The 14,969-nt window shown below is 55.7% G+C and overlaps 2 protein-coding genes across 2 annotated transcripts in view; both read left to right on the forward strand.

Moving 5' to 3' along the window:
• The first annotated feature begins 1,850 nt into the window (after nucleotides 1–1,850).
• LOC136103829 (E3 ubiquitin-protein ligase HECTD3-like) lies at nucleotides 1,851–11,789 on the forward strand. The gene is made up of 21 exons (XM_065842279.2): nucleotides 1,851–2,178; nucleotides 2,270–2,430; nucleotides 2,999–3,091; nucleotides 3,517–3,652; nucleotides 3,954–4,069; nucleotides 4,879–4,992; nucleotides 6,070–6,152; nucleotides 6,784–6,949; nucleotides 7,509–7,590; nucleotides 7,865–8,047; nucleotides 8,143–8,192; nucleotides 8,313–8,377; nucleotides 8,655–8,758; nucleotides 9,024–9,143; nucleotides 9,271–9,360; nucleotides 9,453–9,659; nucleotides 9,910–10,039; nucleotides 10,497–10,571; nucleotides 10,841–10,922; nucleotides 10,994–11,065; nucleotides 11,232–11,789. The coding sequence occupies exons 1-21, from the start codon at nucleotides 1,855–1,857 to the stop codon at nucleotides 11,314–11,316; spliced, it is 2,538 nt and encodes an 845-aa protein (XP_065698351.2). The 5' UTR covers nucleotides 1,851–1,854; the 3' UTR covers nucleotides 11,317–11,789.
• A 115-nt stretch (nucleotides 11,790–11,904) lies between these two features.
• The window catches only part of EIF2B3 (eukaryotic translation initiation factor 2B subunit gamma), a 96,430-nt gene continuing 93,365 nt past the window's right edge, over nucleotides 11,905–14,969 (forward strand). The window contains exons 1-3 of the mRNA XM_065842198.2: nucleotides 11,905–11,991; nucleotides 12,206–12,354; nucleotides 14,509–14,648. Coding sequence (XP_065698270.1) covers nucleotides 12,207–12,354; nucleotides 14,509–14,648 — 288 coding nt within the window. The 5' untranslated portion in view covers nucleotides 11,905–11,991; nucleotide 12,206. The remainder of the gene's footprint in view (nucleotides 11,992–12,205; nucleotides 12,355–14,508; nucleotides 14,649–14,969) is intronic.

Raw genomic sequence — 14,969 nt, forward strand, 5'->3', positions numbered from 1 at the left:
AACCAGTCTCAAGTCAGTTAAGGCTGATTTTCAAGCCAGTGTCGTTCTGGGGAAAGTGCTGGTGTCTCTGTGCTGCTGAGGAGAGGAAGCGTCTGTGTGTGCCAGAGCTGCAGCTTTACAGGGCGGGTAGGGAAGAGCTGGGGGAGTGGCTGATGCCGCGATGGCTCTGTGTAGCCACTCGCTCTCTCCTGACTTCAGCTTGCTGAATTGTCATAGAATAGCTTCAGGTGATTGATAAAGCATGTGTAGTGTAGCTGTTCTTGTTCTTCCCAGAAATTCTATATCATGAAGTAAAGAAGATGACAGAAGACAGGAAGAATAAAATAGAAAACAGTGAGGAACATCTGAAAAAACAGCATGTTAGTTAAATAACATATAAAGAAAAAAAATTCAAGTGCACGTGCTCTTATAAAAGTGCCACCAGCATTAAAAAATTGGGTGGAACAACTGTGTTGGCTAACTTTGAATAAAGATTTTGTTATTTCACTAATACCCTGGAATATGGCAAGCTAGAAATAGTTTGACAGGATCTGTCTGTCCCTACCTCAGATAGGATCTGAAATAAAGTGACCGAACTAACTACTCTTGGCCTTCCTGATGCTTTGTCTTGTCTGGCTGTGGTTCCTGCATCCTTGTGTTGGTTAACAGTGGGGGAGATGTGTTGTCAGAGGGAACTGGAGGTGAAGCAGAAACTGGCCCTTTGATATCCTTTGCACACAAAGCACTGTCATGGAGGTTGCTCACAGTATTAACTGGCTCAAACCTTTGCAGCAGCTCTGCAATCAGTTTTATAGGGTGACTTGCATTTCTCTCACACCATGGCTCAGGGCACTTTGCTCCTGGCGAGGCCGGTGCCCCATCCCTGTGGTGAGGCATAGGCACACCTGTTTGGTAGATAACGCTGCCAGGGTGGCAGCTGTCAGACCTCACTTGTCACTGTGCCTTTGCAGGCAGGGATGGAGGTGGACTCTGACCTGCCAGGAGGGATGCGGGGACCTTTGAGCTCTGCCGGCCTGGCTGTTTTCCTGCTTTCTTAAATGCAGCTCTTAGTGCCCAGCATGGAGAAATTCAGGTAGTGTGGGGTGGAGCTTGGTTGCGCTCTGCCACCGCCTTGCCATGGTATGCGGCAGGCAGATATGATGTGGGTTGACACACTGCCAGTGTTCTGGGGTGTCATGGCCCCACTCCTGCTGCCAGGATGCCATGGCTGGCTGGGATAAAGCTGCTGTTGGGCAGGGAAGCCTGTCATCCTCCCTCGTGGATGCTCAGAGCCTCCCCATCCACTGCAAGCCTGCGTGGGGCAGGAATACATCCCCCAGTGAGCCAGGAGCTGGCTTTCACCCTAGCAGGATGCCCTGCGCCCTCTTCTCCCTAGCCGTGCTGGAGGTGTAGCCCTGTGCCCTGTAGCCCCTGCAGGGATCCCCCCCTTTCTGCAGGCAGGGATAAGGACATTTGAGGCCAGGAGGGAGCAGAGTCCTAAGTCGCAGGGTGAGGGGCTGCAGGTGAACCGGGTCAGATACTGATGGGAACCGGGGTGGGTATAACAGATTGGCATCTTGGCCAAGGAGGGTGATGGCAGCACCGTCTCCGAGCAGAGCGATACCTGCCCGAGGAGGAAGCGGCAGCCCGGGAGCTGGGGCTGCTCTCGGCGGGGCAGCTCCGGAGGGCCGGGCCGGGCGGGGCGCGGCCGGAGGCGGAGGCGGGTGCGGTGGCACCGCTGGAGGCGAGCGGGCATCGCGGACACACCGGGGCGGGCACCGCCGGGGGTGCGCACCGGGAGCGCAGCGCCGGGACTGCCCGGGGCGCAGCGGAGCGGCACTGACGGGGCGGCGCGGAGCCGGTGCCCGGGGCGCGATGCGTGCGGGCGGGGAGGCGCCGCACCAGGTGCTGGGCCGGCTGCGGTTCCTGCTGCAGTGCAGCGAGTGCTTCCGCCGCGCCCAGGCGCTGCCCGCCGCGCTCTGCTACGTGCCGCGGGAGGTGCAGTACAAGATCTGCAAGGACCCCGCCGCCGCCAGCGCCGCCGCCCGCAGCCTGCTCAGCGTGTGGGACAGCCCGGGGCCGGCGCGGGGCGACAAGCGGGCGGCCCGGGCCACCATCGAGGTGCGGAAGGGCGGCTGCCTCCGCGCCACCGGCGAGGAGTACTGCAACGGCGCCGGGCTCTGGGTCAAGCTCAGCAAGGTAAAGGCGGGATGTGCCTCCTCCGTGCAGCCGGGAACCGCGCGGGGATGTCGAGTCCCGGCGGCGGTGGTGAACCAGGATGTGCTTTCAGGAGCAGCTGGAGGCGCACACGAGCTGCCATGACCTGGCTGAGGGCTGGCTCCTGGCACAGAGGTTTGGAGAGGGAGGAGACAAGTTGGTCCCGGTTGAGTCCATGGAGAAGATCCAGTGGCAGCACCAGACACTCGGGGTTGATTATAAACCTGCAGCCAGGTAAAGCCCCAGCCCGCTGCACCCCAGATAGGGACTGGGCTGTGGGCACTGGAGGTGCCTGTGTTTGGAACTTACAGAAGACATGTGACCCAACCATCCCAAATCCCTTGGGCACATCCACCACTGCCCCCCTCACTCCCTCCAGTGCAGGTGGGACACATCCCTGCCGAGCCACCTGCAGGCAGGGGACTGCCCCTTCCTAGGCTAATGCTGCTTGCTCGTGACAACATCTGTGCAGGGTAAAGATGATGCCAGGGGGTTTCTAATGCAATTGTATCTGGGCTGAGTGATGCCACAGAGGTAATGCAGTGATGAGACAGCTCACAGTTGATTTTCATGATGGAAGGCCATGTGCAGGGCTGGATTCCCGTGCTCTGCCCCAGCCTACACCCAGGTGCAGAGATGGTCTCATCCCTCCTGCAGCTGTTTCTGCAGCTCCTGGGTGCCATCCTTGGTCCCCTACTGCTGCTGCCTCCACTCCAGGCAAAGGCAGTAATGCTTGGGCATGCTAAGCACTGACACATATTTTTCCTTTTCCCATATTTTTCCTCCACTGGTGCTGCTCCAGCTGGGAACAAGTGGTGGACCTGACATACTCCCTACGCCTGGGAGAGAAGCGCAGACTCGTAGAGCCGGACGAGGCTGCGATGCAGAAGTTACGGTATGAATGTGTCTCCTAGAGCAGTACTGGAGCACCCTGAGGGGCAGATGGACAAGGCTTGGACCTGCCTGTGTGGTCAGGGCTGGCTTCAAGGTCGGGAGTGGGTAGAATGGGTGCCATAAGGTGCCTTCTACACTAACACCGCTTGACGCTGCTCAAGCAAAGATGGCCTTTGCTCTGTGGAGCACTGGAGCAACCACATGGTGCTATTTCTACTGGGCTGGGGTGGCCATAAACACCCACTGTTGTGGTGAGATAGAGCGGAACCATCAGCCTGCAGCAGGGACAGCTGCCTGGTGCCGTCCCAATGTGGTGACCATGAGATGCGGCAGCTGATCTGGGCTGGGACACCTGCACAGTACTGGTGGGCCGGTTTGAGGTGCAGCTTGGTCTCCCTGTCCTGTTGACATGGAGCCCCCCTGCAGGTCCGTGCCCCCGGGCTGGAGCTATGAGCACGACGTGGAGCTGGGGCGGTTCCTGTATGATCACAGCGAGAGGAAGCTGCAGAGTGAGGATTGCATCAAGGACCACCTCAACAGCGTCGAGGTCTCCTCACAGGTGGTGCGTAGTGGGGATCCTCAGTGGCTTAAAATCCGCATGAGACACTTGGGCATCGTTGCAGCTGCAGGGAGGAGCAGCCAGCAGCGGCTGTCTGAGGGGCAGGGGACAGTGATGGTGTTTCACTGCTCCAGCAGGGGTCTGAGGCCATGCCTGTTGGGAGCCACCACCCACCTGCAGCCCAGTGAACCGAGGGACTGGCCCAGTCCTGGCCTCCTCTGGTCCCATGGAACCCATTCTGGGGGTGGCCATGGTGTGCCCAAGGATGCTCAGCTCCCTCTCTCCGCTCACTGCACTTTTGCAGGAGGAATTTGGTGCAGCCCATCTGACCGACAACCAGACAGAGACCTTCTGGCAGAGCCATGGCCTTCCAGGGCGGCACTGGGTGCGGCTCAACATGAAGAAAGGCACCATCATCAAGTGAGACCTTGGGGTGTCCCCTCCCATCGGCAGCTGTGCCAAGGACAGGCAGGGTGTGGGGCAAAGCACCCTCTTCCTCTTGAAAGCAGCTTTTTCCGGGCTGTAGCTGAGGGCTTGGGGTCATGGTGTGGGACAGCTGCTGCCAGATGTACCCCTACGAGGGCGTAACCTTGTCCACAGCCATAGGACATCTCCAGGGGAGTCTCCATGCCCAGACAGCTCAGAAGGGGAAGACAATTGTCTGGTTTAACCTCAGCTTGCAACTAGGACCATGCAGCCACTTGCTTATTCCTGTGCCCAAGTGGGATGGGGAAGAAAATTAGAAAGGAAAAAAGAAAACCCAACACTTATGGGTCAAGATGAGAACAGTTTAATAGACAGCAAAGGAAGAGAAAAAGAAAAGAAATAATATACACAATATGCAACAGAATATAGAGAATGTACGGAATATACAGAACAAGCAATGCGCAATGCAATTGATTGCTCACTGCTCATGACACTGATGGCCCATTTATTCCTGAGTAGCAGTATTTGCCCCTTGGCCAATTCCAGTTTATATACTGAGCTTTATGTCATATGGTAAGGGATACCCCTTTGGCCAGCTTGGGTCAGCTGTCCTGGTTTTGCTGCCTCCCAGCTTCTTGTGCACCTGGTAGACCATGGCAAGCTGAAAAGTCCTTGACTACCTAACAGCAACCAAAACATCAGTGTATTATCAGCATTCTTCACACAATAAATCCAAGCCACAGCTACTAGAAAGAAAATTATCTCAGCTGAGAGCAGGACAAAAAGGCTCTTCTCGTCCCCAGGAAGCTGTGGCTGGTGCTGGATGGGCAGTTGACCTCCTTCATGCCCAAGCAGGTTGCTGTGTATGGCGGGACACCAAACAGGCTGGAGCACCTGAGAACCATCCTTATTAGTGAGTGAGTAATGAGTGAGGAGCATCCTGGGTCCGGCTTGAGTCAAATAGACAAGTTCTCTCTGCATCCTGAGCAGATGCTAAGGAAAGGGCTGGGGTCAGTCTTGAGTGACCCAGTGGTGACAGTGGCTTCCCACGGGTCATTGGATGCAGGTTACGTCTGTCCCCGCAGGTATGGTGGTCCCCACTTCCACATGCCAGACAGGCGCCTTCATCTTCACTTCTGCTCCTCACCTGTGCTGCGGCAGCTGGACTTCCTTCTGCCTGGTGGCTTTTGGGGTCTTTCACCCTTCTTCTCCTCCTCCTCCTTGCCTCTAGGAGCACACGCTGCTGCTGTCTCCTTTCTGAGCGTCTCTGCTGCGCTGTAGCTGAGAAGTCCTGGGGTGCTTCAGCTCCCTGTCTTCGCTCTCGTTCTGTAGCATCCTTCTAGAGACAGGCAGCTGTTTACAGAGCGGTGCAAAGATTTCCTCCTCCTTCCCCAAAACTTGCCTGTTTGCATTTTTTTTTTTTTTTTTTTTTGGCTGAGCAGTGAGATTTGTCTTTAAGGCAACACCTGCAAGACCACTGAGGCCATTTTCCTGGTGGCAGGAGCCAACTCCTCTCTGCATCTGGGCAGTCGCAGTGTTTTTTTGCCATAGGTCTTCGGTGTGACCTTGCCAAAGGCTTTGAAAATACAAGTGAATCATTTACCAAATGGCTCATCTCTACAAATTCCTGTTTCCTTCAAAACACATGAACCTTGTATGGCCAGCTCAGCTTGAAGGATGGTTCTGCCAGTGCGAGGTGTGATGGGACCCACCAGGAACAGCGCTGTGCTCTTGGCCATCTTGCTTTTCTGTTCTGCTTTGAATTCATGCTCTTTTCTGTCTCTTTGGATGCGGCTTCCACCTGTTTCAGGACGTCTCTGTGCCTCTGGCAGCCTCTCCTCTCTGCTCGGTCCCCTCCTGCCACACTCCCGATGAGGTGGGGGGGCTTTCGCCACAGGTCATGGCTGGGCAGCCATAGTGGCCTGCACCTCGGTGGCTACCTCACTGGCATCTGTGCCTCGCGGCTCTGCCATCTCCCTCCGTGCTGTGTGCAGGAACAGATTCGATGATGTCTGCATCCTCCGTGACATGAATATTCACCTCCCGGTGCTGGAGATCCGCATCCTGGAGTGCCAAGGTGAGCCAGTGCTGAGGGACCGGGACTGCCAGCTCAGCCCTAAAGCCACAGCCATTACCAGCACCTGTGGCTTTTCCTGATGCACTGGCTGCTTTTTGGGGTCTGTTGGAAGAAAAGCTGTCAGATGGGCCTTGTTCAAACACAGTCTGTTTAGCTTGGAGAAAAGGAGGCTGAGGGGAGACCTTATTGCTCTCTACAGCTATCTGAAAGGAGGTTGTAACACAGAGGGTGTTGGACTTTTCTCCCAACAAGCAACAGGACAAGAGGAAATTGGCCTCACCTTGTGCCAGGGGAGGTTTAGATTGGATATTAGGAACACCTTTTTTCCCAGAAAAGGTTGTCAGGCATTGGAATGGGCTGCTCAGGGAAGTGGTTGAGTCACCATCCTGGAGGGGTTTAAAAGATGTATAGATGAGATCCTTAGGGATGTGGTTTAGTGCTAAAGTTAGGTTAATGGTTGGACTTGATGGTCTTGAGAGTGTCTTCCAACCAAAATGATTCTGTGATTCTATGACTCATCATTGGGATGCTGCAGGCACTGGGGGCTCCTTGTCCCCCAGTCGCAGCATCTGAGCTGTGCCAGCCACACAGCAGCCGCCATGCATGCAGCATCTCTGTCCTTTCTTGGCAGACCAAGGGTGCAACGTCCGCCTGCGAGGGATTAAAATCAGGTCCTTCTGGGAGTGGGACCTGATCCTCAATGCCGACGTGTTCCAGCCAGCTCGGCTGGTGCGCTACCCTCTCCTGAAAGGGGTGGATGCCAACGTGTTGTACTGGCGGGCTGTGGTCATTCACAGGTACAGCATGGGGGTGACACTGTCCCTGCAGCAAGCTCAGGTCCCCAGAATTACCATGCCCTGGCCTCTAGCAGGGGGTTGCACATGTCTTGCCTAAAGTCTGCCAGTGCTTTTCCTGTGCATGGCAGGGACTTGGGCTTGCTGCTCCCCATCCAAACATGGCTGCTTCCAGTGTCTGGGGAGCATGGGGTAAGAGTGACCTGCATCATGCGGAGTCCCCCACTGCTTGCAGCCCTGGGCTGGGGTCAGCACTGGCTCCACAGAGAGACCCTGTGGGGCAATTCAGCCGCAGTGCTGCGGCGTGGGCTGGGCTGCCCTTGTTTGCAGCTTTTTCTTGGGGGGAACAAAATAAAGAGCTTGGTCAGAGGGTGCTGGTTGGGTGCTCCACTTGATGTGCTGGTGTCTCTCCATGGCCTGGAGGAGACCCACGAGCAGGGAACATGGTGCCCAGGCTCGATGTGTGCCTGGGGCTGTCTGCAGTGAAATGCTATGAATGTATTGAGTTTTGCATGTCCACCAACCCCCTTGCATCCTCACACTGCTCCTCTCCTTTCTCCAGGTTTGTCCAGCTCCTGGACAGTGTCCTGTGTTATGTGATCCCCTTCCCTGAGGAGAGCTTCAGCACTTTCAATGCATTCAGGGTGAGTGTTTGCCAGTATCGCCTGGGATGGTGTCAGCAGGAGCATCTTGTCACAGGCTAGGCTGGTTATCCCAGGGCGTGCGGCATGTCCCCTTTGAACTGACGGGGACAGACCAGCCCGGGGCTCATGCTGAAAGCTGCAGAGCTGGGCATTGCCAGAGAGCTGGAGGAGCTGAGCATCCCCTGTGATGCTGGGGGCTGTGCTCTGGGAAGGGGAAACTGAGCAGATGGTGGCAGGATCAGGCCTCTGATCATCCCTGCTCATCCCTTGCTAGAGCATGAAGCCATTCCTGCTGCTGTCCAAGCGGAGCCCAGCCCTCATTGCCCACTGTCTCCAGTCCTCGGAGACCACCCCCCCTAACGCCCCTCCGAAGCTGTGCATCAACCGGCACCTGGCCCGGGAGCACCGCGCCAACCCCGCGCTGGACCCCAGCTGCAGGAACACCGTGTTCACCCAGGTACGGCCACACTGTGCCCCACGCCGGGTACCTGCCAAGGCAGCATCGCTTGCCCCCGCTGTGTCTTATCCCCTTTCTGCTCTGCTCCGCTCCAGCTGTACGAAGGCCTCAGATCTTCCAAGAATAATCAGCTCCTGGACTACAGGTAGGTCTTTAGCATCACATTTGTGCGGTGTCACCTCCCTGGAGTGGGTTGCCAGGGCATGCCAGGTGCTGCTGGCTCTCTCGGAGGAGGGATGTACATGGGGCTATCGCTTCCTTGCAGGTGGCCCCTGAGCTACAACCAGTGGTGGGAGTGTGATTTTGTCACCGAGGGGATCATGGACAACGGTGAGAGCTCTCCCCTTCTGCCCCAGGCTTTTCCCCTGGGCTTTCTTGTGTTAGGGTGCAGCTCAGTGGGCTGCCTGCTGCTGTGGGGTGCAGATGCTGTCCCAGCTGCTCTGTGGGAGGCTGTCCTGCTCTCCACACTTGGGGTGATCTCTGCATCTCTCCTGTGCCCTCAGCGCCGCTCCTACCCCACAGAGAGGGAGTGGCTTGGCTGGACCCTCCAGCTCAGCATCTGGCCCCAGACATGTTGGGTATTAACCAGCCTCTGCCACCATTGCAGGCGGCGGTTTTCGGGACAGCCTGTCGGACATATCGGAGGAGCTGTGTCCCAGCTTGGACAATGTCCCCGTGCCCCTGCCCTTCTTTGTGCGCACATCCAATCAGGTTTGGCACCCCACTGTGTGCCTGTCACAGCTCTAGAGGGGCATACAGCAGAGCCTGGGGGTTTTTTGGGTGTTAGTCCTATCTTAGTGCTTGCAGGGCTATTGGCTGGGGAGACTCTGCTTGTACCTGGGTGGTAAAGATCTTCTGGAGGGGTGTAAAGGACGGGAGAGGCAGGCTGAAGGGTGATGGAGAGGGAGGCTGCAGGGAGTGACCACGCTGGGCCGGTTGCATCTGTGGCCATGGGTCCTAAGCCTTTGTCCCGCAGGGTAACAGCAGCAGCGACACCAGGGGCATGTATGTCCCCAACCCCTCCTGCAAGGACTTCCCCAAATACGAGTGGATCGGGCAGCTGATGGGAGCAGCCCTGAGGAGCAAGGAGCTTCTGGTGAGCTTGGCAGAGCCTTCCTGGCAGTGAGGGGGCTCAGTGGGAGCCACCATGTGTTGAGCAGAGAAGCTGCTCTTCGGTGAAGGAGAGGCACGGGGAGGACACGTATCTCCACTCCCTCCGGCAGGTCCTGTCTCTGCCAGCGCTGGTGTGGAAGCAGCTGGCAGGGGAGGAGGTCTCCTGGAGCAAGGACTTTGCTGCTGTAGACTTGGAGCTGGTGAGCATGGCCAGACGCTGGCAGGGCTGTGCCGTGTTCTCCCGTGGCTGCTCCGGCTCCACCGTGATGGTTTTTGCCTGTTGGGGTTGCAGGTGAAGCTGCTGGAGGTGCTGGAGGGGGCGGACAGGGAAGCCTTTGAGTTCATGTTCGGGAGAGAACTGACCTACACAACGGTGCTGAGCGACCAGCGCACCGTGGAGCTGATCCCCAACGGCAGCAACACTGTGGTGTGCTACGAGGACCGCAAGGAGTTCATCCGCCTGGTGCAGAGGGCTCGGCTGGAGGAGAGCAAGGAGCAGGTAACTGCACTGCTTCCAAGGGGACTTGGCTCCTGTGGCAAGCCCTCCTAGTATCTGTGGTGGCTGTAAAAACGTGTCCCCAATACCAGCTCCAGCTAGGCCGTTCCTCCATGCATCCTCTGCCCAGGATGTCCATGAGCCCTAGGGATACCCTTTGGGGTTCTGCGATCCCTGTCCTCAGTTCCCTGGCTGGTTGCCCTGGGCTCAGACCCACCGCGGTGATGTGGGACCCCTGCTGTCCCCTCCCCAGATTGCAGCCATACGTGCTGGGCTGCTCCAAGTGGTGCCGCAGCCTGTACTAGACCTGCTCACCTGGCAGCAGCTGGAGAAGAAGATCTGTGGGGACCCCGAGATCACAGTGGCCGAACTGCGGAAGTTCAGTAAGTGCCAGGACCAGCCCAAAGCTGCTCCCAGCCCTCTGCATGGACAGGAGACGTCCTTGATGATGCTCATTCTGTGCATGCATTCTGCCCCATACTGAGTCCTGGTTGTGGGGTGCTCAGGAGCCTGCGGGTGCCTGAGCCAGAGGAACCCTGGATAGGGATGCTTTAGGTTCAGCTGCAAACCCCACTGGTCCCCACTCTGGTCTCTCTGGTCCTCAGCCTTTGTGGGCAGAGGTGAGTGGGCACCCTACAAACCAGGACCCCCATTTCTCCACCCACCTTTGTGCAGGGTGCTGGCCCCTCTGGGGGTTCTGAGTGTTCGCAGAGGTTCATGGAGAGTAGAGAGTGTCCTCCTCTCCTGCCTCAGCTCTGAGCTTTCACAGAAGGGCAGGAGGGATGTGTCCTATGTTAATTTGCTGGGAAGTTCTAAGCTTTTGTGTGTTCCTCATTGCAGTCACGTTTGAGGGTTTTCCCTCTGATGACACCCGTGTCCAGACCTTCTTGGAGGCACTCAACAACTTCACCAGTGGTGAGCGACCCCAAGCCTTTCCCTACTCTTCATGTGCAGTGGGGTGGGCCAGGGGCCAGGGTACCCACTGCCCTGCACCCAGGTGATGTTCACCAGTGCTTCCCTGGGATTCGGCTGGGGTCATCCTGCCTGACCCTTCCTGGGATACTGAGAGCATCCCTTAGCTTTGCCCTGTGCTCCCAGGCTGCTTCTGCAAGGGCAGACCTTGCCATGACAGCAGTGACTGGGCTGGGCTTGTCCCTGTCCCTGAGCCCTGTCCTTCCCCTCAGAGGATCTCAGCTGCTTCCTCAAGTTCGTCACTGGCCGGAGCCGCCTCCCGGTTCAGATCACTGTCTTCCCTGAAAGGACAAAGTGAGTCCATCCTGCCCGGGCTGGGGTCCCTGTGTGGTGCCGGGATCTGACTCTTTCTCCTTTTTCCCAAGCTTGAACGCATTGGACCTGATGCCACAGGCCTCCACATGCTCCTGCATCTTCTTCTTGCCCAACTATTCCTCGTGAGTCGAGCTGGGGGTGGGATGTTCCCCCTTCACTGGGGCCGGCCTCAGGGTCCCCTCCCAGTCTCCCCAGGTCCTGCCCCAGGGGACATCCAGGCGGGCATGGGGAGGGAACTGTGTAGCTCTTGGTGCCTGTCACACCTGTGACCCAGTGTCCCCCCACCAGGGCCAAAGTCTGCGAGGAGCTGCTGCGGTTCGCCGTGTACAACTGTGTGTCCATCGACACCGACAAGAACCCCTGGGATGAATGAGACCCCCAGGTGCCTCGTGCCATGGGAGCTGCCCACCCCAGGGACCCTGGATTCAATAAATCTGCAGGGCCGGATCCTGCCATCCTACCCCAGGTCCTGTTTGTGTCTGTGCTTCTCAAGGGCTGGGACTGCAGCTGGGCGGGCCAGCATGGAGCTCTCTGCTGGGTGACACGGCAGCATGGGGTGCTGCAGAGTGGCAAGTAGGGTGTGCGCACAGGGACTGTGGGTGCTGTGCCCTCCGTGGACATGCTGTGCATGAGGAACATGGCTGCAAACTGCCTGCCCGCCATGTACCCTGTAAACTGCCCCAATGCACCCCAGAGCCTGCACTCTGCCCCCCGCACCCCGTCTGCAGCGCTCCAGCACCCCCTGCCTGCAGCGCCTCCTCCGGCCGCCTGGGGGCGCTGTGCCGCCGAGACCCTCCCGTGGCCGGGCAGGGATCCATGACTCGGCGCTCCGCGGCTGGGGATCCTTCCCTCGGCGTTCCTCTTGCTGCACTGGCCGGGAGGAGCCGATTGCAGCGAGGCGGAGAGAGGAATCGAGCCTATCGGCGCTCTGCCGCCGCGGTCTGCGATCGACCCACTCGGTTCTCCGCGCGCATGCGTGCTGCGCGCCGGTGCCGCCATTGCCGTCCTGTCAGTGAGGCGCTGGGAGCCGGTGGCCGCCAGAGCGGAGGTAACGGCGAGGCGGGGGGACCCGGCGCCTCCCCACGGGCTGTGAGGGGCGCGGGGGAGGCGGGGAGCCGACGCACGCCTCTGAGAAGCGCTGGCAGCTGAAGCTGGGCGAAGCTGAGCAGAGCCGGTCTTAGCCCGGCTCGGCTCGGCCTGTCCCGGGCCTGCCCGGTTCTGCCGTGGTTGAGTGAGGCCTTGCCCCTGTACTCCCTCTGCAGCATGGAGTTCCAGGCCGTGGTGATGGCAGCGGGAGGCGGTTCCCGTATGACGGACCTGACCTCCAGCATCCCGAAGCCGCTGCTCCCGGTGGGTAACCGGCCCCTGCTCTGGTACCCGCTGAACCTCCTGGAACGCGCCGGCTTCGAAGGTGAGGCCCGGCGGTGTCCTGGGGCGGGAGTGAGGGCGACACGCTCATCCTGCGGGCTCCCCGCGGTTACCTTCATAACTCCCGTTTGTTGCCCTATCTTGTTGTAATACCTTGTTGCAGGTGCCCTGTTGATGGGGGCGGGTGCCGTCGCAGGAGATCTCTGCAACTGGAGCTGTGCTGTTGGCCCGTGTCACATCCTTTCCTTAACTCTAGGCTGTGGCTCTGGTGCCAGCGACCTCTTCCACCTCTTCGCCCCTTATCAGTGCTTTTCCCAACTTTGATGTCTTTCCCACTGTTGTTAGCTGGGAGTTCCTCATTCATTTGTTTTTCTGAATCGTTAATGAGAACAGTGTGAGAAGCGTGTCACGTCTCTTGGGGTATCTCTTGGTTTGTTGTTTCAGGCTGGCCTGAAGTTCGGGGTTACTTGCTGTGTCTGAGGCATGTAGGCCTTGTCATCGCAGCGTGGAGCCAGGTGCTGGGTTTTGGACAGAACGAGGCAGGGGGAAGTGGCAGGCCTGTAGTGCTCACTGTGCTCACCTGTGGGCCTTGTTTCATGGGAGGGCTAAAGTGGTATTTAGTACATGGTGAGGTTTTTAGTATTTTCTGGGATTAGGGTTTTGTTTACCTTTTGAGTGGTGAACCAAACTTTTCTATAGTGTTCCACCTGCTACTTACAAAACTTTCTTGGCTCTGTTTTTTCATGTTCGTATTTGTCCTTTTTTTGTCGTCTTCTCTGTTTTTCTTTCTCCTGTGTGACTGTGTGATTATTCTGTACTCTATCTCAAGAATATGGCCTTTTTCGTGACTACTTATTTTTTCTGTAGAGATGTAAAGATCAGCTCATGGTTATCCATGTCAACCTCTTACTGTTTCAGTGTGAAGGAACAAAAGAAAGAGCAAAGTTAAGACTTTGCCTTTATTTTGTTTAATGAAGAAATCCTTAAGAACTTTTTTCCCCTTGGAATTGCTTTTTACCTGTTGTTAGCTGAAGTCTCCTTTCTGAATGTCTACTTTCTTTGACTGTTCTCTGATCTTTTTTTGCTAGGATCATGCTTTTATTCTGTGATGTGGATATAGGGGTAGCTAAAAGCTTGTCTGTGACCAGTCTTGTGCATTGTGTGGCTCTTTATAACTATTAAGAAATAATAATTTCCACTTTGTGCTCTTGACCACTAGTAGCTGGTGCTATGGTCAGATCTTTATAATTTCTCACACACAGCTCTTCAGCTCATCTGTCCCCTATGAAAATTTGGATGTACAGGGTTGCATATGCAACTTTAGTAAGGAAGCTGCCACCTTCCTGCCCCTCTCTTGCTTCTGCCCCCTGACCAATCTTTATGTTTCTGTGTTAATACTTCAGCGGCATGAATTCTCTCCCTGGATCCTAATTGAGGCTTTAGTTCCTCATACTTACTCATATTAGTAAGTAGGTGTTCCACAGTCTGACTCACTGCGTCCCTTCTGTTCCAACTGCAAATGCTTCATCTCTACTAATAAATATTAGGAGGTGTTTGGCCAGCTCACCAGGTTTATGCTGAAGTGTGGGCTTATGGCTTCCACCTGACACCACTTCCTTCTCCATTGGTCACTTTCCCCGATTTAAGATGTGCTTTCAATCTCTTTCTCTAGTTTCTTCCACTTGTTTTGAATCCCAGTTGGCATCCAGTATGGGAGTGGGAGGGAAGCCCTCCCACATCTCTGGTACCAAACTGCTACATGATTCTCTTGTTTACAGTTCCTTCCTCTTTTTTTGGGATGAGTTCAGTTTTGATTGATACAGATTTATTATTAGCATGTTTTCATCTTACCACAGGAGCTTCCTAGGCTGAGGGCTGTGTTATTTCCCACACTTCTCTGTTAAAATTGCACATGACGAACAGCGTCATGGTGTTGAGTCTTTTTGCAGGGTGAGATATTTTAATTTCAGGGTTTGACTCCTGCTTTTCCTTCCAGTTCTTGTGGCCAGGGCAAAAGGTTTCATGCTGTTTTGTTTTCTCAATCTTGTCTTTGCAGAACTTGTGTTCTCACATTGTTAATTTTGGAAAATATGCTTTCATGCCACTGATGACTTTCTAAATAAAAAGCGAATGTGTTGTTTTTGTGATTAAGATGGCTTTTTTGTGTGTAATTTCATCCCACTTTCCTCTGTCCTAGAGGTCATTGTGATTACAAGGAAGGAAATCCAAAAGATGTTAAACTTGGACACAAAAATGAAGCTGGATTTTGTGTGCATCAGTGACAACATGGACATGGGTACAGCAGATTCACTGAGGCATATTCACCAGAAAATTAAGGTATTACTGTCTCTTATTAGAAGACATTTTTTGATTTTTGTTTCCTTGTGATTTAAGACCTGTCCCATGTAATGATATTGTGGGTAACTGAATTTCCTGGTCTTCAGAAGAGTTGAATTTTGGAAAGGTCGCCTCATGGGGAAACTCAAACAAAGACTCTAGATGGCTGGGATTGACAGCTAGAAAGGCTGGAGCAGATCCAGGCTGGGCACTGGCTGCTTGTTAGTCAGTGTTAGCTTTCTGGCAGGTTAATTACAAGGTTGTATTTGTTCATACAGTTTTTGGTACAATGTGCGATAGCTGCTGTCCACCCAGTGCTGG

Source organism: Patagioenas fasciata, chromosome 6 (assembly GCF_037038585.1).
Source record: "Patagioenas fasciata isolate bPatFas1 chromosome 6, bPatFas1.hap1, whole genome shotgun sequence".
Taxonomy (NCBI): domain Eukaryota; kingdom Metazoa; phylum Chordata; class Aves; order Columbiformes; family Columbidae; genus Patagioenas; species Patagioenas fasciata.